Source organism: Perognathus longimembris, chromosome 6 (genome assembly GCF_023159225.1).
Source record: "Perognathus longimembris pacificus isolate PPM17 chromosome 6, ASM2315922v1, whole genome shotgun sequence".
In the NCBI taxonomy this organism is placed as follows: Eukaryota; Metazoa; Chordata; class Mammalia; order Rodentia; family Heteromyidae; genus Perognathus; species Perognathus longimembris.
In genome coordinates, this window is record NC_063166.1 from 29,615,611 (window position 1) to 29,642,281 (window position 26,671).

At 37.7% G+C, this 26,671-nt stretch overlaps 1 protein-coding gene across 1 annotated transcript in view; it reads left to right on the forward strand.

Moving 5' to 3' along the window:
- The window catches only part of LOC125353670, a gene marked incomplete at its 5' end in the record, with an annotated part of 258,574 nt that overhangs the window by 61,451 nt on the left and 170,452 nt on the right, over positions 1-26,671 (forward strand). The window contains one exon of the mRNA XM_048349341.1: positions 1,753-1,983. Within this exon, the coding sequence (XP_048205298.1) occupies positions 1,753-1,983 (231 nt within the window). The remainder of the gene's footprint in view (positions 1-1,752; positions 1,984-26,671) is intronic.

The window sequence follows — 26,671 nt, forward strand, 5'->3', positions numbered from 1 at the left end:
ATGGAAATATAGATATTATGTATATTATCTTTATTTAAAGATAAAGTCCAAGCAGGATTAAGAAATCCTTCTTGTTAGATGCTGATTAACTTGAATGGCTCAGAAAGTAACTTGGTCCCAGCAAATGGCATTTTTTAAAATTAAAGTACAATGTATCAGAGAACTCTTCAACGTCAAATTATTCTCAACACTATTAAGCTAAGACTTCTGAGTATAGGATCATGTTTGATGCCATTTGGGTAATTAGCAATTTTAGTTTAGTGTTTATTTAATAAAATAATAATTCATTGAAAATCACTAATTTGTATAAACTTTTTGGCACTTACTGAAAATGAAGATGACCCACTTCTCTTACTGGGGGTAAACAGTGAATTCAAATATGTTGTAAATGAGAAGTCACTTGGCCTACTAGCTAGCCATAAAGAGAAATGAAATTACGTTGTTGGCAGGGAAATGGATGGAACTGGAGATCTGCATGTTAAGTGAAGTTTTAAGTCAGGTTCAGAAGGGCAATGGTCACATTTCCTCTTATATGTAGATTTTAGACTTGAAAGATACAGAAGCTGGGGTTTGATGGCTCACACCTATAATCCTAGATACTTAGGAGGCTGAGATCTGAGGATGGAGATTCAAAGCCAGCCCAGGCAGAAAAATCCCCACGAGACTCCTATCTCCAGTTAACCACTCCCAAACTAGAAGTGGCACAGTGGCCCAAAGTGGTCAAGTGCTAGTCCTAGGCAAAAGAAGCTCAAGGACAACTCCCAAGCCCCGAGTTCAAGCGCCTCCCCCCATCCACTAACAAAGAAAATGAAGATAAACATATATGTAACATACACTAAAGATCATTTAAATATATATACATACATGTATGTATATATATGGTGTACATGTGTGTATATGATCCTAATCCCTTCAAGTGATCCTCAAAGTATTCTGTATATGCACACATCAAATACCATGATCAAACCTCTTTGAACAATAGCATACTCTAAACCATATGATGGACAGTAATATAAAGCAGATTCTGTCAGAGCTGGAGGTACTAGCGGGGGAGAGAAGCGTGAACAGAGAGAATGAATATGGACAAAATATTTTATGTGGATGTATGAAAACAGAAGAATGAACTTGTTTGATTGGTTTGAGGAGGGAGAATGGTAGGGGGCTATGTCTGAGCAAGATGCCTTGTACATATATAGGGACATACCAAAATGAAACCCTTCTTGTACAACTAGTTGCATGGAATTTGTTCTAAGTTTCAGGGTAACGTATATGTTACTCCTCCTATATTTTGATCAGCTGAGGTGTTAGTCTGACCTGTTCTGCCTTGCACTTATTGGTGTGACATTAGCGTCTGTGATTACTGTCAGCCAGGTTATCACTTGTCAAGTTCACAGTGTGAAGTTTAGCACCCAGGTTTAGCTTACCTTGGACAGCATGCTGTGTGGTTTTAGAAGTGTTGGTTTTCCATTAAGTCTATCTTATTATAATAGATGAATGGTTCCTGATGTCACAGATCATTAGCATAACATGTTTAAAAAAATTGGCTAAGCTTTCCTTCCCATCACCAGGAGGATTGCCTTTTGGCCTCTTAATTATATATTGTATGTCCTCAACTGTTCTCATTGCTAATACCTGACAATTACAGGTTGAGTAAAATAATTGTCTACTTTTTCCTTTCTGAGAAACCCATTGTTGCTAATTGTGTGGTTTTACCTAGTTCCTGTGTAATTCAAGAACTCCCCCTTTGTGTAGCTTGAGCAGTCTCAGTCGCTACAGCTTCTTCAAATACAGATTAAATGCATCCGGGGTCTGAAGGACAAGGCTTCTCCAGGCTGGTACTTCCTCAGAGTGTCCCTGCTGGGTCAACCAGGGACCTGTGTGTTGTGGTGGCAAATGGAGCACCTGAAGGCCAGAACACAATCAATTCGACATGATGGGAACTTCTACAATGTCGGGGTTTATTTCCACGAAGGCCTTTCTGTGGTAAGATGATCTGTGCATGTATTATCACCTCTTTATCTAGCTCCTGGGTCTCCCTACCTGTCCACCTTCCTCTCTATCTATGCAGCTTTAGATAACCAACATAACATCAGGATTTTGTGTTTTGCTTTACACACTCATCCACTCACACAATGCAATAGAGCACCCATTATGCACTCTGTACTGTTAGGAGCCATACACGTATGCCTTCAGCCCTGTGTCAAAGGGAAAGAGCCTTGGGTGCTGGTGGTTCATACCTGTAATTCTAGCACGTCAGGAGGCTGAGGTCTGAGGACTGAGGTTTGAAGCCAACCTGGGCAGGAAAGTCTGTGAGACTTTTATCTCCAATAAAGCACCGAAAAACTGAAAGTGGTAGCGCATCAGCCTTCAGAAAAAAAAGCCAAGTAAGTACACAAGACACTGAGTTCAAACCTCAATACTAACACAAACAGAAACAACAACAACAACAACAAACAACAAAGAAATACCAACCTCATCAAGAACACATATTAAGGGTTCTTCATCTGGTTCTTCTCCTCTTTAGGATTTGTGAACTCACAATTCTCACATGTGCATTGGGAATGTAACACAAGGATGTGTAGGAAGGCAGGGCCAGTAAATTCAAGTAAGATTCAGACCTTAGAGGAGAAGTTGAAGGAAGTGTTATGAACGTATGTGATGGACAGAGGGGAGCATGAAGAGTGCGTGAAGGAGTTTGGGAGAGACAATGCTATGAAGAAGAGGTGGGTCATGCTAGAGAGTGATCTGGGAAGGATAAAAGAAAGGGTCTCAGAGCATCCATTACCCATGGAAGCGGAGGCGGTGGCACAGGCTTCTCGGCAGCATTTGTTCTGGACAGATGCTGACTCCCAGGAAACTCTTGTCCCAAGAAAAAAGAAAAATCTGGGGCTGAAGGAGCCCTCAACTTATCAGTGCATCAGTGCCAAAGGACTGGGAGCTGGGCACCAGCTCAGACTGTTCACAAACATGGAAACTACTTTCTTGTTTAGTAATTTTATTATTTTTTATCTTTTTATTAGTTATTATTATTATTATTAAATAGTGTACAAAGGGGTTACAATTCCATAACTGAAGTTATGAGTACAATGCTTCTTGGTCAATAACACTCTTTCCTTTGTTATTCCACCGTTTTCCCTTTCATTTCTACCCTCAAGTTGCATAGTTCTTTTTTTTTTTACATAATTTACATTGAATATAATGACTACATTTGCTCACATTTCCTCTTTCCATTCCTGTGACGCCCCATCCTTTACCCACCTCCCAACATGTTTCCACTGCCTGTTATTCATTTTGATAAACAGTTCATTAGTTGTTCAGAGGACTTAGATAACTTCTTTTAGTCATTTTATTGGTGTATAAGAGCATAGAGCCCTGTATATGCTACTGTGTATAGTTGTATTTTAAGTCTAGTTTTCTCATATGAGAGAAAATACAAGTGATTTGTCTTTTGGAGTCTGTCAACACTGGTAACTTTCACTATAAGAAAACTCTAAGAATCAAATGGACCTCACAGGGTGGTTGACAAAAAGAAAATATTTTTCCTTAACAGGAAACAGATCTTCAGCCTTCAATTTTCACCACCTTAACTTTTCTGATATCTAAGATCCTTGAACACAGTGGCTACTTTTTTATTAGCATATGTAACTAAGTTGTGCATGGTTTCCTTCTGAGATTTCTGTGCATGCATACAGTGTGACTAATCAAACTCACTCCTCCAGTCTCCCACCCTTAGCCCCATCTACCTCCTTCTTAAACCAGCTTCAATAGTTTTCATTGTTCTGCTTTCTTACATATAAAGAAAATGTTTTACTCATTTTACCCTCCTTTACTTTCTCTGTTTTCCCATACCCTCCCATTTAGTATCCATCACCAAATAGCACCCATTTTCTGTTCCTGTCATTTGCCTTTAAGTATATAAAAATTCTTGAAGTGGTTCACCATAGTATTTTATATGCATATATTGAACTTTAATCAGATTAACTGCCTCTTTTTTTTTTTTTTGCTAAAAACAATTCCATACTGAATTATAAGAAAGGAAAAAAAAAGTAGTGTCAACAACAAAAAATACACTATTGAGGTCCTAAATAACCATTATGATTTTTATAAGTTAATAAGAATTAGCTGGATGCCAGTGACTCACACCTGTAATCCTCATTATCCAGGAGGCTGAGAACTGAGGATCTGGATTCAAACCTAGCCCTTGCAGACAAGTTTGGGAGACTCTTATCTCTAATAAACTCACAAAAACCCAGAAGTGGAGCATCAACCTTAAGTGAAAAAGCTAAGCAAGGGTGAAAGGCTTTGTGTTTAAGCCCCAGTGCTTGCACAGAGAAAGAAAGAGAGGAAGTAAGAGCGAGCGAGCGAGCAAGCAAGAGGGGAGGGAGGCTATAGATGAGGGTTACAAATAAAAAGTGAACACAGTCTTTATTGGAATAAAGCCACAAACTAAATGATCATTTAGTGAATACCACTGGTTGTTGTTGTTGTTGTGTTATTAATGCTTGTCTGGGGCTTGAACTCTGGCCTAAGAGCTGTCTCTGAGCTTTTGTGTTCAAGGCTGGTGCTCTACCACTTGAGCTCCCCTTCCAGCTTTTTTGATGTTGAATTCAAGATAAAGAGTTTCATAGATTTTCCAGCCCAGGCTTTCTTTGAACCGTGATCCTGAGATCTCAGCCTGGTGAGTAGCTTGGATTACAGGCGTGAGCTACCAGTACCCAGTTTCACTACTCAAGTTATTCCATTGCTAGCTGCAGACAGAACTTAGAGAAAAGCTAGTTATGAAAATGGCGATACCAAAGAATCCTTTGAAATGGAAACTTAAGAACTCATTTCTGGGAAGAGATTAAGGGGCAGGGATCTTGGCCAAAAGATCCACCCAGGAGCCAACAGCCTCTGCTGGTTCCGTTGAGAAGTGGATATAATAAAGCCTGCCGACCACGAGAATGTGAGAAAGGAGCAAGCAAATACAGAGCAAGGATTCAAATTCTTTTATTAGTTTTGTGATAATTATGTTGGCCATTTGATAGAAAGCTCATAAATTTTTTACCCAGTAGACTTTTATTTTAATTAATGTAGTAAAGGCTTATATTTCAGATAACTTTCAAATTAACCTTTGGTTGAGAACAATGGAGGGTTAACAAGTTTTTCTCCCCTTAGTTATCCCAAAGGCCTCATTAAGAAGCACAGGTATTTGTGCAGAGTTCGTCCAGGTTGCTTATGGAGATGACTGTTCCTCTGGGAGGCCAGAAGTGCTAGAAGCACCATTCAGAAGGACAGGAATGAGTAGGAATCAGACATAGTTCAGTCCCTGAGTTGAAATCTTACTTCTCACCATTTGTAGAAGAAAACTTCAAGAATGTAGTTGCAGTTAAGACATGTGACCATCCATATCCATATCCATGCAAATGTACTTCTACACAGATACAATACTAGGCAAGTGCTCTGGAGCTTGTGCTGCACCGTTCTTGTTTTCTGTATTTTTCAGATGGGAGTCTCACATTTTGTTCAGGGACTACTTTGGGCCACAATCCTGCTACATACACTTCCTATGTCATTGAAATCACAGATACAAACCACCATACTCAGCTTGCTAGGTGAGATGAGGCCTTGCTAACCTTTGGACTCAAACTGAAATTTCTCCAATCTCTACCTCCAGACTTGCTGAGATAATAGACATGAAATCTGGAATGTATATATATATATTTAGTCAGTCCTGGGGCTTGAACTCAGGGCCTGAGCACTGTCCCTGGCTTCTTTTTGTTCAAGGCTAGCACTCTGCCAACTTGAGCCACAGTGCCACTTCTGGCCTTTCCTATATATGTGGTGCTGAGGAATCAAACCTAGGGCTTCATATATATAAGGCAAGCACTCTTGCCACTAGGCCATATTCCCAGCCCCATTTTTTTTTTCTGCCAGTCCTGGCGCTTGGACTCAGGGCCTGAGCATTGTCCCTGGCTTCTTTTTGCTTAAGGCTAGCACTGCCACTTGAGCCACAACACCTCTTCTGGCCTTTTCTATATATGTGGTGCCAAAGGAATCGAACCCAGGGCTTCATGTATACGAGGCAAGCACTCTTGTTTATATGCATATATATGTATATATATATGCATGTGCACACACACATGTATTCAAGACTAATATGTCATTCCCTTCTCTTGGTACATTTTAATCAAATACCCAAAAATGTTAACATGGAAGTAGGTTACAAAAAGGAATCTTTGAAGAGCTTGCTGGTTGTGAAGAAATCTTTATAAATGATTGTTTTACACCAAAAAGTGATCTAAGTGGTTTTTATTACTGTTATTTGTTAAGTTGTCACTTTCTAAACATTTGTTTAGTGGGTAATCTGAGTGCAGACACCTTGCCTATTGATTTTTATCCTCTGTAGAGGATATTCCATGTAAGCTGTAGAAAGATTAAAAGTGGGTACCTTTGTTTGGACAAAGTATCCCCTTGTGGCCCATGGGTGAAGGCTTGGCCCTAGGTGGCACTACTGGGAGGTCTTAGAACCTTAGAAGGTGGAGCCTAGTGGGAGGTCTTTAAGTCATTGGGGTCTGTGAAACTCAAACTCTTTCTCTTTGCCTCCCAATTCATGAGGTTAATAGCTTTTTTTCTCTGCCATGTCACTCCATGTCATGATGTGCTATCTTGTCAGAGGCCAAAAGCAATGAATACAACTAAAGTTGGATTAGAATAGCCAAAACCATGACCTAAAATATACATTTCCTCTTTATAAATTAATTGCTTCAATTATTTTATCATAGCGACAGAGAACTGATGAGAGTATACTGTGGGTAAAGTATCAGGAAAGATCATAGTTTGAAGAGTCACATCAAGGCCATCTCCAGGGAAAGGGTATATTTATTACTGCCAGATTGAATTTAAAAATAAAATGTTCACAATATCACAGTATTAAAAACTACATTGACTCTTCAGGGATAAGCAAAAGCTAGCAATTCTTCCAACAAGGAATGCTTTTACTATTCCTACAAAACAAAGCCAACATATCTTGGAATAGTTGAAATAACAACCCCAAATTTTCTTTACATGTGCCAGAGACAAACAAACAAAAAATAATTACCTCCTGCCACAGTCAAGGAAAATTTACTCTTTAGCAGCCTGACAAAAATGTCACTGAATTACATCCATCCCTTGGTATCACCTAGCAAAATCCTAAATCCCTGAAGAAATACACTAAGCTGTTTCACATTCACAGTGTAGAAGGAAAGCACAGCATTCATGACAAAAATAAGAACACGAAAAGCACTGAGACATCCAGAATTTGACAGGCAAGTGAAGTCAGGGGAGGCTTTCTGCTTTCAAAATCAAAATGCTATTGCTCATTCCATTGGTCTCTACCCAATAACACAAAGTTTTTCCACTAACCACACAATTCTGTCTGCCAATCACTCTGCTGGCAGTTGGGGAAAGACTGACAGTTAAAACATCAAGTTCTCAGGCAATTGGATTTTGTAATAAAAGAGAACACTCACAGAACCATTAAAATGTACAATGCATGTATTATAAATAGATGGACGGACAATTGAGAGATCTTTCCTTGAGTAAAATAGAAGGTCAAAATTTGGTCAAATACATTATATAAATATATGTAAATGACAGTTTAAAACCCCTTTGTACACTTAACTTATGCTACTAGAAATAATAAAATGGAATAGAGGCCACAGACTTGCATTTTTTCCAGATAGTTTCTATAAACATCTTGAAATTCCAGATTAGATTAGAGAAAAGGGGTTTAAAATGTGATTCTTCTCTAAGTGGGAGAAGTTGGAGGGTGTCAGGAGTCACACAAATGCTAAGTGGGGAGAGATGATCATTTATTTCCCTGCAAAACTCAAGAGTCAAATGATAGGGAAACTACTGGAGAAACACCACATCTGAGAAGGAAACATGTATTTTGCAAACATGTAGTGTTACATTTTTCATGGGCCTGGAGATGAGGTATCATGTTACAGCAATAAGGCTGGCTTACCTCTGGCTTCAGGCTAGAACTAAAAGGAGACAGGTAAAAGTGTAGTGAGTGGACTGCTTGTAGAAGTTTGAGAAGGCTCTCGAGCGGGGCAGTAGTTGTACGTGTGCCTTCAATGATAGCTCACCCTAAATATTCCCACTACTACTTCCAGGTACTCTCTCTTCATCCTTATTCCAAATAATTGCTTGTCTTAGATTAGTCTATTAGTAGTGTGAGGTAGAAATTGTCAAATATGATGACATAGCAGAAAAATCTGTTCTAGGCCCTTTGCATAATAGGAAGCCATAGCAACTCCCTTGACTCAGTTACTATAAGAATCTTGCTAAGTCAAATTCTTCTATGGACTCTAAACGTACACTCATTTAACTCTGATTACTTTTCTTGAAAGATTTGGAATAATTCCTTAGTGGAGACATTTGAAGCCTTCTGACATTTATCCTAGAACCATTTCAAATATAACTATTTTCTTCTTGGTGGGTAGTTTTTGTTGACAGCCAGTAGGTTTAGATCTTTGGAAGGAAACATGCAAAAGAATGTGCCTTTGGGCTTCTGGTTCTGGCAGGATGATAAACTGGGCAAATATTTTGGTAGTTTGAGTTTTACCATTCAGCCGAAATTGGAGGCTAAAAGTCTTATTTCATTTACAGAATTTGTTCTGTTAAGAACTAGAAATTTGGGCTGGGAATATGGCCTAGTGACAAGAGTGCTTGCCTCGTATACAAGAAGCCCAGGGTTCGATTCCCCAGCACCACATATATAGAAAACGGCCAGAAGTGGCGCTGTGGCTCAAGTGGCTAGCACTCTGCCACTTGAGCCACAGCAGAGTGCTAGCCTTGAGCAAAAAGAAGCCAGGGACAATGCTCAGGCCCTGAGTCCAAGGCCCAGGACTGGCAAAAAAAAAAAAAAAAGAACTAGAAATTTTAGGTTAAATTGAGTAAGAATCATATATACATATGCATATATATTCACTCAATAATAAAGGAGATCTTTGAGTTCCAGAAATAAATAAGAAATTAGAAACCAGATAGAGGTGGTAAAGTGAGGGCATGGCTTCCTAGGAGGACATAGAACAGATAATCAATTTTGTTGATTTTAAACTTTCGATTTTAACAACCATTTAGGAAATGAGGTCTTGGGTCCATTCAATATGGAGTATTGAGTGTTCTGAATAAAGTTAGGGTTCTCAAGCTGTGTCTAAATAAGATAGACCTGACAAAAATCCTACCCTGTAGAGATAAAAATATCCATCATGTAGGTATAGACAAGAGAAATGTTTTTAAGCTCTTCTAAAATTTCATTTCTTCTGATAGTTGACAGAGAATACCTAGAGTGGAAAAAGTACAGAGTTTAAAATTTTAAAAAAATCAAGAGATACCTTATTTAGAAGATTACAAACTGAACAAAGACAATGATGTGGAAGCTGGATCAGATGCAATTTCCCAGACTGCAACATGAAGAGGGAAAAAGAAGAAAGCATGAATGATTTTCAGACACAGAAGGGAGGTATTACATAGTATGCAATTTTTAGAAAGGACAGGAAGAGGTTTTACATGAAGAGATAACAGTTATTAATTTTCACTGAAGTGTCTGATAGCACAGAAGAGAGAAATAGAAACTCTAAACAGGACAAAGTAAGATCAACCCACGTGTACATATTGTGTTAAAACTTTAGACAACAGAAACTTGACACAAAATTCTGAGAGGAAAAGCAAATGAAAATATTACTTTCTTCACCTCCCATTGTATTAGAGCTGTTACAAAGGAATAGAATCACTTTAGACTAAGAATATTCTATTCGTTTCCCAGGGCAAACATAGTGGGTTAAAACTATAGGACTTGTCTTCTCATAGTTGTAGAGAAAAGAAGCCCAAGATTAAAATGTAGACAACTCTTTCTCCTCTGAAGGCTCGAGGGTTTTCTGCCTTTCACGTGGTGCTGGTGGCCTCCCAGATTTCCTCAGCCTGCATAAGCAACAGTCTAGTCATCAGAGTCATGTGGCATTCTCTTTGTAAGTGTTTACATCATCCTCCCTAGTGTATGTCTGTCTTTGTGTCCATATTTCCCCTCTTTATAAGGAAAATTGTCTCTACAAGGTCTGCTCTAATGTCCTCATCTTCCTTTAGTTAAGTCTTAGAAGATCCTGTTTTCAAGTAGGGTCAAATTCTGAAATGAAAGAGGTTAGAATTTCAATTTACTTCCTCTTTGGAGATTCACTCCTTAACATATATGCTCTTACTAGAACACTGTTGTTGTTTTTTTTTTTTTTTTTTTTTTTTTTGGCCAGTCCTGGGCCTTGGACTCAGGGCCTGAACACTGTCCCTGGCTTCTTCCTGCTCAAGGCTAGCACTCTGCCACGTGAGCCACAGCGCCGCTTCTGGCCGTTTTTTCTGTATATGTGGTGCTGGGGAATCGAACCTAGGGCCTCGTGTATCCGAGGCAGGCACTCTTGCCACTAGGCTATATCCCCAGCCCCGCTAGAACACTGTTAAAAGGACTAACAAGGAATGTTTTTTAGGAACAAACAAGAATGCAAAAACAAATGACACGTTTGCCTTCTTTCCTTGAAGTGTTCTTTATAATCTTTTATAACTTTATAAAGAAATACTGAACAATATGCTTTTTCTGTTCATTTAAAGAGACTGTTAAACAATAGGATATTTTTTCTGTTCACTTTTAGTAACCGTGCTAGCTGGTTTGGAGCCATTAGATAGCAAAAGGAAGATCAGATGGTCATATTTGTATAACTGAATGATTGTTTCTACAACTAACTCACTCAATAGAAATTCAAAATGATCCTGTTTATGTAACTAAATAATTGTTTCTCCAATTAATTAGCTCAATAAAAATTCAAAGTTGGGACTTGGGCACCATAAGACAGGCACACTGTTCAGGAACCACAATATATGAATAGCCTTAAGTCATTAAACCATTTAGTTATTATGTGTGGCAATGTATCTTATTTTAAATTAGCAAGATGAAAAGTTATAGAAAATGTCACTGGCAGAAAAAAAAAACTTTGGAAACAGTATGGGAAAATTGTGCTGATAGTTTGAAAGTTTGGTGAAGAAAATTACAGTTTCTTCAGTTGGGTTTGTTTTCTAATACATTAATGTGAATAAATAAATGCAGTATCAAGGTTTTTTTTTTTTAGAAGATTGAAAGGCAAAATATGTTATTCATCCTAAGAAATGTAAAGTCAGATATGAATTAAGAGTGGTGACCATTAGTTTATCATCACCTTATCTTGCATTATCATTCTTTTTGTGTGACATTTAAAACTATCATAATTGAACTTTGGTGATGTTACCCTAGCTGAAAGAACCTTCTGTTAATTATTAGCTAGAACTGTTATGCTTGCAATTCTCATTTTCATTGGGTACAGACTTTTCATTGGCCAACTTAAAATAAGGACACAACTAATAGGTTAAAGAAGCAAAACCAGCAAAATTCAGGCAAAGAACATTGATTAATGAATTTTAAAAAATTCTTAAAGGTCACGTACTCAAGTTTGGCTAAGCCTCAGGCAGATCGAATGAATATGACCAGGGCCCTCTGTATAGAGCAGGTAACCCGTGCTGACTCTGAATTTGCTGACATTACAGGGTTATTATTTCTGGAAGGATGTAGCATTCTGGAACAATTTCTCTAATGATTCCATTAAGACCATGGTTTCCTTCAATTTAGGGTTACATATTTCATTTCTTTTACATTACCCCACACCACAAAGAAAATGAAACCAGTTCTTGGATTGTCTGTGTCGGCCAAAGGAAAAATATGACTTGATTTTGATGGTACTTAACCCTATTTTATTTGATAAGCACATCTGGTTTTGAGGCTCAGGTGTCAGTGTGTGAACCAGTTTAAAGCCCCTCCTCCCCACCAAATAAAAAATAATTTGTTTAAAAATCAGCAACATTGTGGCAATCTTCAGCATCTCTTAGAAAAGAAATAAGCTGATGCCATTGTATGGGTGGTATTCTGAATAACAGTCTATAGAGGAAGACTTAACAGGAACAGTGACCTCTAAGACCAGACCGAGGATGTAGGTGACAGCCTTCAAAATTTTCTCTTTTCCTTTTTTATTTTTCTGAACTGATGAGTTTTTTCTTTGGTTGAAGGGAATCAAACACATTTTAAAATTAAGAAGTATCTTTTTGGAAATGCAGTTGTAGAAGGTTTCTTGTTGCATATGTAAATATAAAGAATAAATTCTGGAGACAACCCAAAATGCAGAAGGATAGGGACAGGCAGTGTGCCCTGCATCCCGTGGATTTCTGTTTCTGGATATCCACAGTGATGAGTCTGGGAACAACACGCGGTCTCTCATGCTTTCATCATTTCAACTATAAAATAGTCATCAGAAGAACTTTTTCCCTGATCCTATGCACCACTGTCAGGACAGTGATATGATGCAAATGTTAAAAGGAACTCAAAGTCTAACATGACAAAAGACTAAAATGTAGAAAGTGAAATCTCTCTGTCACTCTCTTACAAGGGCGCTGACCCATCGTGGTAGTTCTACCTTTTCATTTCATCCAAACTGAGTTTATTTCCCAGAGGCCCCACTTCTAAATACCATTGCATTAGAAGTTAAGGTTTCAACATGCAAATTTGGGGAGTATACAAACTTTCATTTTACCACAGTAGTAAATAAGATATATATGTAGGAGGTCTTGGCCTGGGATGGGGTTCATAGGTGTACATCTTCAGACACTCCATAGAAAACTTCACTGAAACTCACTGGGATATTAGATGGTTTCATGGCTAGTATAGCATTTTAAAAGCTAGTTAATATTGATATACCCATGCAGCAAGGTATTATCACTATAGTAGTAAATGGGCACCATTTTTGTTTTACTAGATGGAAATCCGTTATGAATAAAAGAGCAACTTTTCAAACAGGACATTTAATCCATGCATGTAAATCAAGCTGAGAATCTACTATTCATTATTAAAAGAGTGGCATATTTTTATTACACTGAGAATGAAACACAAATACTGTGAAAAATTTAGTGCCTTTTTGTGAAATTTTAGGACACTCATCATACAGTCATCTAGCCAGTACTGGCTCTCATTTTAAAATATAGCCATGAAATTAATAAGTCTGAAGTTTCACACATGAAAAAAAAGAACATCCCATTTCAGTGAAATAGGCAAATTTATTTTTTATTTAACGCTTCCTAAATACTTAAGATGGTAAAGTAGTTCAGTAATGCTCGAGTTCCAATGTGTATATGAAGAATATAGTTCATATTCTTGTCATTATTAGTCAGGGCTACCATCTTCTTCCCTGAAGTGCTTTCTGAAAACTGCATATATCAGAAACTGATTAAAATGACCTATAATATTAATTCTTAAAATATGATGAACCCAACATTTTGCAAGAGGTTATTTTCTGTGTGACATTTAATATCTAAGAGTTGAAATGATTTTAATAACTCATAGGAAAGAGTGGTCTTAGGACATGCAGAGCTTTGAGTATGATTGCTTTTATTGATTATTGGTATTACCATTAATAATAGATAGTCCTGGGCTCTATTATATTGTATTACTTTAGCAAATTTCCCATGATATGAGCTGGAGGGAGGCCCACATTTCAATGCCTGTATGGGCCACCTGTATAACTATAAATGGCTCATCCTGAGCAAACTACGTCCACTCTCTTCCTAACTTCCTGCTACTGCACACAAATCTCTCCAATCAACTGAAGGTACCCTACCCCATTTTTCTCTCATTCTCACTCCTAAAAGCCACAACACCTTGTCCCAAAGAGTATCAAGCACACAACTTTAGAATGGGTCCCACAGGATTCCTGGTTCTGCTAGTTGACAACTACAGGAAAAGTATTTGATTTCCTTGGTTCCAGTCTTCATCTACAAAACAGGAATCTATTACCTAATTCATGGCTTAATGAGTTACAAGTAGGCATTAAACTAGTATCTATAATGGGTTCTATCATTGCAATGCAATTCAGGTGAATATTCTATGCTTTCTGCTGTAGGTTAGATTTCTCCAGCCCTTCAAAACATTCCTTCCAGAAGTCCTGGTTAGTCTGACTCATCTAAGAATACCTAGTTTTATGCCAATTTAATGCTATTGTGCCTCCACATCTTTCTATTCAGTGACATGAGGAGTTTCAAGTGCAGAAAGTCATTTTCATGGGATGATATCAGCTTTCTGGTATTATAAATAAATACCAAACACGAGATAATCAACTTATGAAAAGGAGTGATTTATTTTGGCTTTGGTGTTCTAGATCCTGGATTATTGTGATTTCCTGTTCTTCATTGCTTTGGGGTCTGTGATGAAACCACAGATTAGAACAGGAGCATATGGTCAAACAAAATGAGAGAGAGAGGCAGAGAGAGAGAGAGAGACAGACAGACAGAGAGCAAGGGTGGGTATGCCTCAATTACCTCAGTAACTCTTTATAGGCATCATATCTTAGAAATTTTACAACCTGGGGCTGGGATGTAGCTCAGTGGCAAAGTCCTCGCCTAGCAAGTGCAATGTCTTGGGATCAATCCCAGTATTCGCACCCCTCCCCCCACACACAAAAGAAAGAAGTAATTTCACAACCTACCAATAACACCAAGTGCCGGAGATCCAGATTTTCCTATATGGGCCTTTGGAGGTGAATCCAGATCCAAATTGTGGTGCACTGTATTATTTATCCTTTGGCAGGACAGGGAGAGTAACCATTATTGAGTGCCTACAGTGTAACAATCCAGTGACATATAATATACATGATAACCAAGTCCTTTGTTAAGCTCATTTTGCAGATGGGAAAAAACTGAGAGGCAGACAGGCCCAGAAGTATGAAGCTGACATTTAAAATTAGATATCAATGAATATGTCCATAATCTAAGCACCAACATTCACAACAAGCCCTAAAAAAGAGCAGTACGAATTAATATACTAATTTCTTTACTGGGGAATTACCAACCAAGTCCTATAATATTTCTTTGTGCTTTAAGAGACTTGTCTCTATTTCTAAAGTCAAATCTTGTTATATTTTTAAACTTTCCCTTCTGCCTGTGAAAGCACAGCCTGTGTATCATTCAGCATGCTTAACATCTAGAAGGGAGGCTATCCTAGTACATGACATTGGCAGGTTGTCAATCTTAAGAACATTTGTAGCACCAGAGGCTTCCTAAAAGAAGAAAGATGGGTGCTACGTTATTTACAGTTCTCCAGAATGTTCTCCAATAAAATGTACATATGTAGTTACTGAAAGGCATTATTAGATTGCTGACACGATCAGGGGTGAGATACTCTCACTATGGCGATCTGTAATTTGCCAAGTCAGGAACAAGAGTAGCTACTCAATCCAGGCAGCTGGAAGCCTCTGAACAGGAGAGACCAGTGATGCCGCCCTGGTTACAAAGCTGCAAATCTGGAAGCTCCTGGACCTTCCGTTGAGAGGCTGGAGAAGTTACAGTCAGATGCCCATAGATGATGGGAGCGGCAGTGACATCACATCTGACCAATAATAGACCTTACGCATTTACAGGCAAGTGTTGTCCTTCTTTCCTCATTTTGTTCCATTTGCCCCCTGCCTGTAACAAGGTGCTTCCCACATTCTGGGTGATCTTCTATCCTGTGTTCTGACATCACTGACTAATCCTTGGCATCTAGACATATGACTGTCTCAGTACTTATTTCAGAAATTGGTGAACAAAATTAAGACGTCTACCTTCTTAAGGTCTTCTTGCTGACTTTTTTTGGGGGGAGGGTGTCTTCTGAGGGTTGAACCCTTGGGTTTCAAGCATACTAAGCAGGTATTGCACCACTTAGCTACCTTTCTAGCCCACCCTCAATTATCTTATTTTTTTTTTGAGGTTTCCTAGAAATTCACATTGTTTATTTCATTGGGAGTGTTTTCAAAATGTCACAAATCTGTCTTTGTCCTTTGAATGTTCTCCACCCCTCTTCACAGTTAATGCATTTGAAGTTAGTAATGCCCTAGTTACAAAATAGTAGTTCTTGTTCACTTGGCATGCAATTCAACAATCAAATCATTTTGAATTCTCTGAAGAGTAGGAACTTGCTTCTATATTTGAACTCACTCACATTCCAGGGAATATGTTTTAATATTTCGACATCCATACAAAATGCTTTACAATTACTTTTAAGGCATTAACTCTCATATGAAAGCAGGGTGAAGTCACAAAGGACTGAGTAGGGCAAAGAATTTCTCCAAGGTCACACAGCCTGTTAATTGCGAAGGACAGAGCTGGCTATCCATCCCCAGCCACATGACTCACGCAGATACTAGACTGTAGTCAATGACTTTGAACTGATGAGACTCTTGATGCTTAGGATGGCAGGAAATGGATTTATGTTCAACATTCCTGAACTCAAGGACCAATAAAGGGCGATTATAATCTGCCAATCAAATCATGGGCAGCCTCTGATTAATATTTTACATTGCATTAAAGGATCCTCACTGCATATAGAATGAAATCCAGATTCCTTTAAATCTTTAAGTCTGTGTATCTGGCCTTTATCCCACTTTCTAATTTTAGTTCCTCCAAGTTTTCTTCTTGAGCATTTCATTCCAGCCTCATTTTCCTTTGGTGAATACACCAAGCTCATTTGTGCTGGGGGCTTCAGAAATCATTGCTTCTTCAAATAAGTTTCTAAACAGGCCATCCCCCTTTCTCTGGCTATTTAGCTCATGTCTATTTGTTTTCATTATTTCAGTACCAATTGTGAGAAATTAAGCATTTATTATTATTGATAAGGTCCCATATATTTATTGCTTGTCCCCTTCTCCACTAGTTCAGTGAGAGTAGGAGGCTTGTTTATCATCATCAGTGCTAAAAATGGTACTTAAATATAAAAGTGGACATGTAGTGAGTATGTGTAAAAGAATAAATAAGCCAAGAGAAGCAGCAATGTTGGAAATGATAGTTAATAAAGTCTAATCAGCAATGTGATCACTGGGAAAATGAGAAAGTCACTATTTTCCTACATCTTTATTTTTTTTCTTAGTTACTTGTAAAATAGGCTAAGGTCAACAACACCCCAGGACTAAAGTGCAGATCCAATATGAAAATGTACACCTAAGAACTCTGCAAAATATAAAATGATGCCCAGACATTAATGCCATTGCTAGATATCTTTGGTGCAATGTGGACTTCCCAAAGGGAAGATGTTGATTAGCAATTATTGCCAAAAGTTTTCTCCTTTCTAAGTGATATATTTGCATCCTCCTTGTAAAGCCATTTGTGGTTAATTTGTGGGTCTTTGATCTAATCAGGCTGCAGATGTTCCGACACACCATCTTTTTGTGCATTGAGACACTCGCTGGGGTTTGTAAAAGTAATGGGCTGTGCCCAATTTTTCCCCAATGTGTTCAACTCTCAGGGACAATGAAGGAAAAGATCGATCTTTTGACTAACAAGGAGAAACTGAAAAGAAAATTCAACTTTTTGTTTTCAGAGCCAAAAGAAAAAAGAAAAGAGTGAGGAGGATGGGCCTGAGAATCCCAGAACTGAATTTTCTAAATTAAAATATTCAATTAGATTTTTTTCAGCTCTCTTGAGTGAAATATTCTTAGATGAATGTTTGAATAGCATGTGAAAAGATGAGTTATGACATATTGAGGTTGAGGTCAGATGATGGAATTGCAACATAATGAGATGATGGACCAGATATTTCCTCTTCATTTTAGTGATGTTTGATGGAGCATTGTGGAAAAGTCAGGTGGTGTAACTAGTGATTGTGATTATTCAAGTATGAATCAGTTAGATTTTAGAAGAAATATAGTTGTTCTAATCAGTGGAAATCAATTAGACAGATGATACACAAACCTGTATTGCTTATCATTGTAGCCATATCAGATGGTGATTCTTTTTTGAGGAAAGTAAAGATTGATTCATTATTTAAAGTGCAATCACCTGATGTGCTAGTACCTCAATGTACAAGTTAAATTCAGACTCAAGCTCCATTCTAGACTTACTGATTTAAATATAAGCAGATTCCAGTGGAAATCTACACTTAAATAGATACCCATGAGTGATTATTGACCAAGCTACATTTTGGAGAGAGCTAGTTTAGGGGCAGAGGACATCATATTAGGAATCCTGGTGGTTTTTCAGGGATTAAATTAGTTGTGAGGAAAGCAACAAAAAATAAGCTGTAGAGACGTTAGGCATGAGGGCTCATAGAATTGAACTCTTCATTAATTTGCAAACGAGATAATAAATTTAGCCTTTTAGAAAGACTTATTCTCTCAGGATCTTTTGTTTTATTGGGGCAAAAATAATACTTTTTTCTTGGCAATTTCTTTATTTGTTTTGAATGTCTTAACCCAAAGTAGATAATTTAGGAAAGTACAGGCTGGAGAAGTGATGAGAATCATCCAGAAGAGCCCAGTCTCCTCACTTTGTAGTAGTTATTAAGAGCAGTAAGCAGGATAGAGCGGAATAACTTTGAGGTATCCCACTATAAATCCAAGGTAGACATGGGCACAAGTGTTTGTTTGTGTGTGTGCTGGTCCTGGGGTTTGAACTTAAGGCCTGGTGCTATCCCTGGGTGCTATTGTACAGGTTAGCTCTCTACCAGTTGAGTTACAACTTTACTCCAGCATTTTTTGTGTGATTAATTAGAGACAAGAGTCTCATGGGGGCTTTTCTGCCCAGGATGGCTTTGAAATGTGATCGATCCTCAGACCTCAGCCTCCTGAGTAGCTAGGATTACAAGCATGAGCCAGTGGTACCTGGCCTTAAAGTAGACTCGGAATCTTACCCCTTCTACCATAAGCAAGCACAGTATGAATGGCTCTGAAGCAGAAATAAATTGTTTAGAATCCAATTCTAGTTCTATCTGGGATTTACAAAACATAGTGTAAAATATTGAGCCTATAAGAGAATCTCCTTTGTGGGATTTTTGTGATGACTACATTAATAAAGATAGAGCTCTTTAAAAAAGTGCCTTGAATTTAGTGAATAAATGTCAACGGTGGATGTTATAACATTTAGGATTAAGGCAGGGACACGCTCCTTTCCTGTTTAAAAGCTATGATAGAGTTGCTGTGAACACTTGTCCTTGATCGGTAGGCCAAGATAAATTTCCAAAAATAATTACTTTCTTGTATACCACAGCAGATAGACTGGGGACCAGAGATAGTTTGCCTATTTATTTGTCTTGGCTGGGAGAATGAGAAAGAAAATAATTGTACTATAAAACTCTCACTGGATAGTCTAGATTACTCTGTGATACTATATCAGTTCCGATTCATCTCTTCTGAGTTGTCTATTTCCAAGTGAACATTTAGCTAATTCCGATGCAAATTAAGCATATTGATTTACTTCCTTGACTACCCTTATTCCCCACAGAATGTTAGGCCTGGAAGACACCATCGAGTTTATCTCCCGTTCTCTGTATTTGTTACTACTTCTCCCTGCCAGCACTTTATACACAATGAAACCAAGAGCCAGAAATAGTTGGTCTGAAACTTATTCAGTGGTAAATTGTAATTTATTCTTATGTTTCTCTCATGCCAAAGCCCATACTTTTAAACTCTAGGATATATAGCTCCCTTTTTAAATGAGAGAAGTAATTAAACGGGACAGTTTAGAACAATTTGGATCAACGTATACTGCATATAAATTCAGGAGAAACAAATTAAAATGCATTTAGAAGAACTTAAATCAAGCAATGTCTAATGACAACCATTGTAGTCAGCCCAGAAATAATTCAAGGATTTTCTAATGCTCTCTTGTCTGCTATAGTACAGATAATATAAATATGTATATGTCCCCCTTTTACTGACTCATCTCAATGCTGACAAAAACAAACAACAGATAATAACAACAACAACAAGCCATTAGGTTCTTAACCTTACATCCATTGACCTACAATGTTGGTACAGTAATCCTATTTACAAGATGGTTAAGATTGGACTTGTCTGGAAAGGCCAGAGAATCAATCAACATAAGCATTGTTATAGTAACAGAGAACACTCAGTATTTCCATGGCTTAGCACAAGGAAAATTAGTTTTTCACCTATGTTGCATGTCCACCGCAGAGCAGAGGGATGCTTTGCTGCATGCATCACCATCTCAGTCAAGGCTGTTGAAGAACCACATCTGGAGGGTAGCTGGCCACCATGGCCAAAAAGAAGAAAGACAACTCTGGAGGATTTATAGGCAATAATCCATGCTCTGGCTAAGAAGTGGTGAATGTTATATGCCCCTTGCATGGTCATTGGGCATAGTGACAATAGTCAAAGGGGCCTCCCAACCACAAAGTGACAAGAGGAGTATACTGACCTCAAGTTTGGAGGATGAAGAAGGGAAGGTATTTGGTGAACAGAACTAATGACACCATGGCTGCTCAAGAAGGAGACACACAGTACTCTAACCAGTGGACTTATTCACACATAGGTTGGTTTACCTTATGAATGGGCCAATATTGAAAGGAACAACTCCCCATAGAGTAAAGAAATGGATATAACTCAGGTTTTCAATCTGTGTATATATCCCATTAGTATCTTTACTAGATCATCTATATTCCTCAAAAGAAATTAAGAGGTTGCCTTTTCTGTGGCCACTGGATATTTAAAATCCTTCGGTTCTTGCTACTATTTCAGGCTTAAGGAGCTCTTATATTTTATCTTAGTAATTGTCATGAAAATGTGTCTGCCTCTCCCCTAGCCCATGTATGGATCCCATTAGCATCTCTGCCTGTCTCCTTGGGAACCTGTGGACTAGAAATGATCATCTCAAAGTTATTATCTAAGCTGAAAACAAAAGTCATTGTTTATAATGAGTAGATCTTGGAGGATGAAGGATTTCCTGATGAAGAGAGTGCCATGAGGTGTGTGTAGGGGGCAGTGCAGGCCTTAACAATATAATTCTGATAGTAATAATTTTGACAATGCTTAATAAGTATATGTATGGACTATATATATGTATTTAATTAGTTTTTTTTTTTTGCCAGTCCTAGGCCGTGAACTCAGGGCCTGAGCACTGTCCCTGACTTCTTTTTTGCTCAAGGCTAGCACTCTGCCACTTGAGCCACAGTGCTACTTCTGGCCATTTTCTGTATATGTGGTGCTGAGGAATCGAACCCAGGGCCTCATGTATACGAGGCAAGCACTCTTGCCACTAGGCCATATTCCCAGCCCTTAATTAGTCTTTAATAGGAAATAAAACCAGAAAGTGAGATTATGATTGAGTCTGTATTATAGTCATGAATATGGGACTAAGGAATTTTAGTTTTTATGATAAGTATATGATTATAGTATAATGTTAGTTAGGCAAGATATGGCCTACTAAACAGTAAGAGAATAATCAACTAATATTTCCAAAACCCCTTTGTTCATTGTCAGCCATAAAGAACAATTTTTATAACAAAACTACAAAACAAGATGCTAGACAAAGCAATGGAAGGTTATATTTTCAATACAATGAAGCCTGCACTGGGGACATGGAAGAGATTCTCCATGTATTGTATGATATTTTTACATTAAATTCAGGATTCTGTGGTAAAGAAATATGAATACCTGACTGAGTAAATCCCTTTGACAGCTGATAATGAAGCTTTGTCATCTTTATTTTTTAATATATTTCCTTTCTATCTTTGATTTCTATCAGTTTTACTATGAGATGCCTAGAGATTATTTTTTGTGTATTTTTCTTCTTTTTTTTTTGATCTTCTGGATTTTGTAGATTGATATTGTCCATCAGTTTTGGAAAATTCTTAGTAATTATCTCTACAAACGTTTTCCACTTTTACTTGCTTCTTTATTTTTCTCTTGTGCTAGTAGAACAAGGCTGGCTATATGCTTGTTGTACTATTAATTATTATTCCACAGGTCTTTCCTATGCTGATCATTTTCTTTTTTATTTGTTTTGCCTTTGTGCATCATTAAGATAATGTCTAGTGATCTATTGTAGAGTTTACCTGAACTTTTTGTGCTGTGTCCATTCCTGCTGTAAAGCTGACATCATCATTTTTGCTATTTCAAATATTTGTTTCATTTTTTTAATTGTTGGTTATGGGGCTTGAACTCAGGGCTTGGGTGCTGTCCCTGAGCTGTTTCACTCAAGGGTTGTACTCTACCACCTTGAGCCACAGCACCACTTCCACCTTTTTCTGTGTAGTTTATTAGAGATAAGAGTCTCATGGACTTTCCTGCCAGGGTTGGCTTTGAACCGTGATCCCCAGATATCAGCCTCCTGAGTAGCTAGGATTACAGGCATGAACCACCAGTACCCTGCTCGTGTTTTTGTTTTTAAAAAAATTAAAGTTCTATCTATCCTGAAATATTTCAGGTTTTGGCCGATTATTTCTCTCGTTTCCTCTAATTTCTTTCTGTAATTATAGTAATTATTTGAAGTCTTTGTAATTTCTAGCATCTAGGTCATCCATAGGTCATTTTCCATTGCTTGGCTTTCTTTTATCTGTGCCTTATTTCCCTGCTCCCACCAGTGTCTCATTGTGGGCATATCATATGCTAGGCATTGTACATAAATAAACCATAAAGAATGAAGTGGAAACTATCTCCCATCATGGACTTATCTCTCTGCTCCAATCAGCAACTGAGCTAACTAGCGTTGGATTACAGCTTTAGTTATTTTGGGCTTACTACTGCTTTCAAAATTTCTCATTATAAAAGACACCATCTCTTATCTGGGCTGGGCTTCCTTGTATCATCTCCCAATTGCTGGAACACTGGAAATCTCTACCTCCCAGGCTATACCCTGTTGCTAGCCTGTGGCTGAATACTTGGTAAATAAAGCTGAGCATTGATGGTGATGAGGACTTGCTCTGTGCTTGGGCTCCTGTGTATTCAATAATACACTGTGGGCTGAAATTACTAAAAGGTCAGCTTCCTCTGCCAAGTTCCTTGACCAGCTGTAGGTCTGCTTCTTCACAGTTTCCTAGAATTAAAGCTGCTAAACAAGGACTTGTCCCTTTCTGAAACTTAGTTTTCTATACATTTGCTTCCTCAGTTATAATACCAATTAAAAATTCACAGTTTTATAATTTTAGTGTTTTTCCCCTTATTAGGACGTGTGTATTAGATTTTTTTTATTAATTAAATTTTGTTGACAAGGTGTTGTGCAAAAGGGGTGCAGTTACATAATAGGGCAGTGAGTACATTTCTTGTGATATCTTACACCCTCGTTTTTCTTTCCCTTCCCTAGATTAGGTAGGCATATATACAATTCTATTCTATTTCATCATTTATTCTGGGTTGCTGTAATGTAAAAGATATATCTGAAGTCCAGGCATAAAGGGTTTTTTGCTGTCTCATTCAGTCCTCTATTCAACATTCAACTTTCAAAACCTGGATTTCACATTTTCCTCTTCTCATCTTTCACATGTACATTTTTCATATGGTAGATCAAAAATGAAAAATGTCACTCCAGTATGTGCTGAAATTCATCTGTGCCCTCTCTTTTCTTCCAAAAGACTGTTTTTCATGACACTCAGAAAACTGGGATCCTATGGTCTCCAGTTACCAGGACTTTCATGATGAGATGGTGCTGGTAGTATTGACAAAGGAGGTGACGAATACACTTATTTCTTTTATCATGCAGTTTTAAATTATAAAGCTAATGATAAGTACTCATGGAAATGTCTCTTCATGGGATCATTGCAGAAAAGTTCCCATTTGTGGATAGGACCTTCTGAGAGAGATAATCTTCCTTTTTTGATTTTTTTCTTTTCATACTTTGATGTTTTTCTTTTTTTTTTCTTTTCTTTGATTTTTCTTTCAGAAAAATGAGTTGCAATTTTCATGTTGCTGGGAAAAAGAATTCTGCTGCAATAGGAGAACTGGGAGGGAAATGCATTACTATTGCAAATAAAAACAGGTAGCTGATGTGAGACAAAATAAATTATTTGGCAATTATGGATTCTATTTTCCTTTTGAATCAGTATCAAATGTTGGGTTTCACCTTGATTCTACACTATTCCCTTCACGGATGTTGGGGTAGGGACATGTGACTCCATCCTTCAGGATAGATTGAGGTGGGGTTCCTTTCATGCAGTGTTGGTGTTTGTAGGTAGTGCCTGGTAAATACAAATAATTTGTCAGCATCCACCAAAGAACATTGATGGTTTTTCATGTTTAATTTTTTTCTTCTTGCTGGACATTGATGACACATGCCTATAAGCTTAGGTACTCAGGGGGCAGAGATCTAAGGATTACAGCTTGAAGCCAGATTGGGCAGGAAAGTCTATGATACTATCATCACCAATTAACCTCCAAATACCAGAAAACTGAATGTGGAGCTGTGTCTCAAGTGGCAAAAAAATTGAGCAACAAAATTCAGGAACAGTGCCTGGGCCCTGAGTTTAAGCCCTAAGACTGGCACAAAAACAAACAAATAAATAAGAACAAAAATCTTTTTTGACCTTGAATATGTTCTTTTTGTTAAAATATACTATTATCCAAGTCATCTTAGAGGTAGTTAAGATAGAGACTTAAACTAAATAAAAAAGAATAATGTACATTTTGGATATTATAAATATTTTAACATTTACTGTCGAACCTGGTCATCGTGTCAATTCTGTGAGGAAAGATATTTATACCTCTGCTTTGGGTTTTAGTTTTGTGGTACTGAGGACATGTTAGGCAAGTGCTCTACCACTAATGCACAGCCTTAGTTCTATCTGTATTTTATTGATGAAGAAACTCTAGTGTGTGGAATCTTAAGTTTAAAAGCAGAGTGGCTTGTCCAAGACCATGACATAATTCCTAATAGAACTACCAGCACTATTTTGCTAAAAAAGACCATATATAAGAAAGGTATAAGAAAGGTCCTAGTTTTCACTTTAATTGCATGGTTAAGGCTTGATGGACTTATTGTTCATAGACTTATTCCAATTTAATTTAAAATTTTGACAATGCCTAGGTTTGAACTTTGGGAATTGCATTTGTCAACAGGGCACTTGACAATTTAATTAATTAGTCGATTAATGCCAGTCTTAGGACTTTAACTCAGGGTCTGGGCTCTGTCCCTGAGTCTCTCTGTGCTCAAGGCTACAACTCTACCACTTGAGGCATAGGACCACTCTGGCTTTTTCTGAGTAGTTTATTGGAGATAAGAATTTCATGGACTGTCCTTCCCAGGCTGTCTTTGAACTGTAATCCTCAGATCTCAGCCTCCTGAGTAGTTAGGATTACAGATGTGAGCCACTGGCACCCAGTCAATTTTATTTTTTAATGATAACCCCAACCAGGTTTCTGACTTCCTTTCTCCCCGTTCTCTTCCTCCTTATTTAGCTTTCATTCTCCTATTGCAAATGCCACTCAGGGCCAGCTAGCCAAATGAAAAGTACGGCTTGATTAAGGATCTCTTTTGTCAGTAATTTGTGCCTAATGTTTTTAGCTTTCCCATGGGCTGTTGTAGAAAATGGTAAATCTGGTTTAAATGAAACCTGATCTCGTTAATGGTTTAATAGCAGCTGCCACAGGGTTGTAGCATTCTTCAACAGATGCCTCTGTTTCATTTTGTTTCGGAATTAGGTCTTCAGATACTTACATAAATCATATACATAGATATACACACACAGAAGAATAATATAGTGCCACAACTGTGGCAAATTTCTATCTTCCTCCATTTAAAATCACACACAAATTTTAAGAGACTTAAGGCTATAATCTTTTAAAGATTATTCATGTATTTTTCCTTTTGGAACTCTTTTTTGAAGACCAAGGAATAGACTTCATCTCTCCATCTGAGAACTTGAGTGATGGGCTGGACAGTCTTGTCATGTCATCCATTTGTATATTGATTGCAATTTGTTTAAGTCTGACAAATTGTTCCTGTGGTAACATGGAAATCATGCCACCTGAAATAAAACAGAATGGTCACAAAACTAAATATGACTCTATTCAATGGGACCTTGAAATAGTAATTAGATTTATCATTATCAGGAGGGATTAATTTTTGGAGTATGATAGTTTCTTCCATCTAATGCATTTATTCTTTGGACAATTCACCTGGTGATACAAAGAATGAATGATAAATGAATGAAATAATGACAAATGGGAGGCAGAAATAGCTATATAGTTGTCCTAGTCTGTTTCTTGATGAGATAACAAAAGGCTTGAGACTTGGAATTTAAAAATAATAGAACTATGACAATGGCAAACCACTTATTTCCATAACTTTGTGTTCATTTCATTTAGCATCATCTATGTGTTCATGTGTACATAGCTATTGAGCTATTGGGATCTTCTGCTAAGACTATCCTAGATGTGTATTAATTATTCCCAGTGAGGGAAATCATAGAGTCCATGTTTCTTTGGGTCTGGCTCACTTCACTTAGTATGATTTTTTCCAAGTCCTTCCATTTCCTTATGAATGGGGCAGTGTTATTCTTTCTCATAGAGGCATAGAATCGCATTGTGCATATGTTCTACATTTTCTTGATGCATTCATCTACTGCTGGGCATCTGGGTTGGTTCCATATTTTAGAGATGGCAAATTGTGCTGTAATGAAGGTAGTTGTGTCATTATTTTCAATGTACCATCTGAAATTATGTCACTTTCTTTTGTCTTTATTCCCCAGGGTTTTACCCTGATGTCACTGTTACTGATTTCAGTATCCTGGGTATTGTGTATATGCTTACTGGAACTAGGGAAGGGAAGGCGAACATAAAAATGGAGAAACAAAGGGTAAAAGGTGAACCAATACAACAACACTACT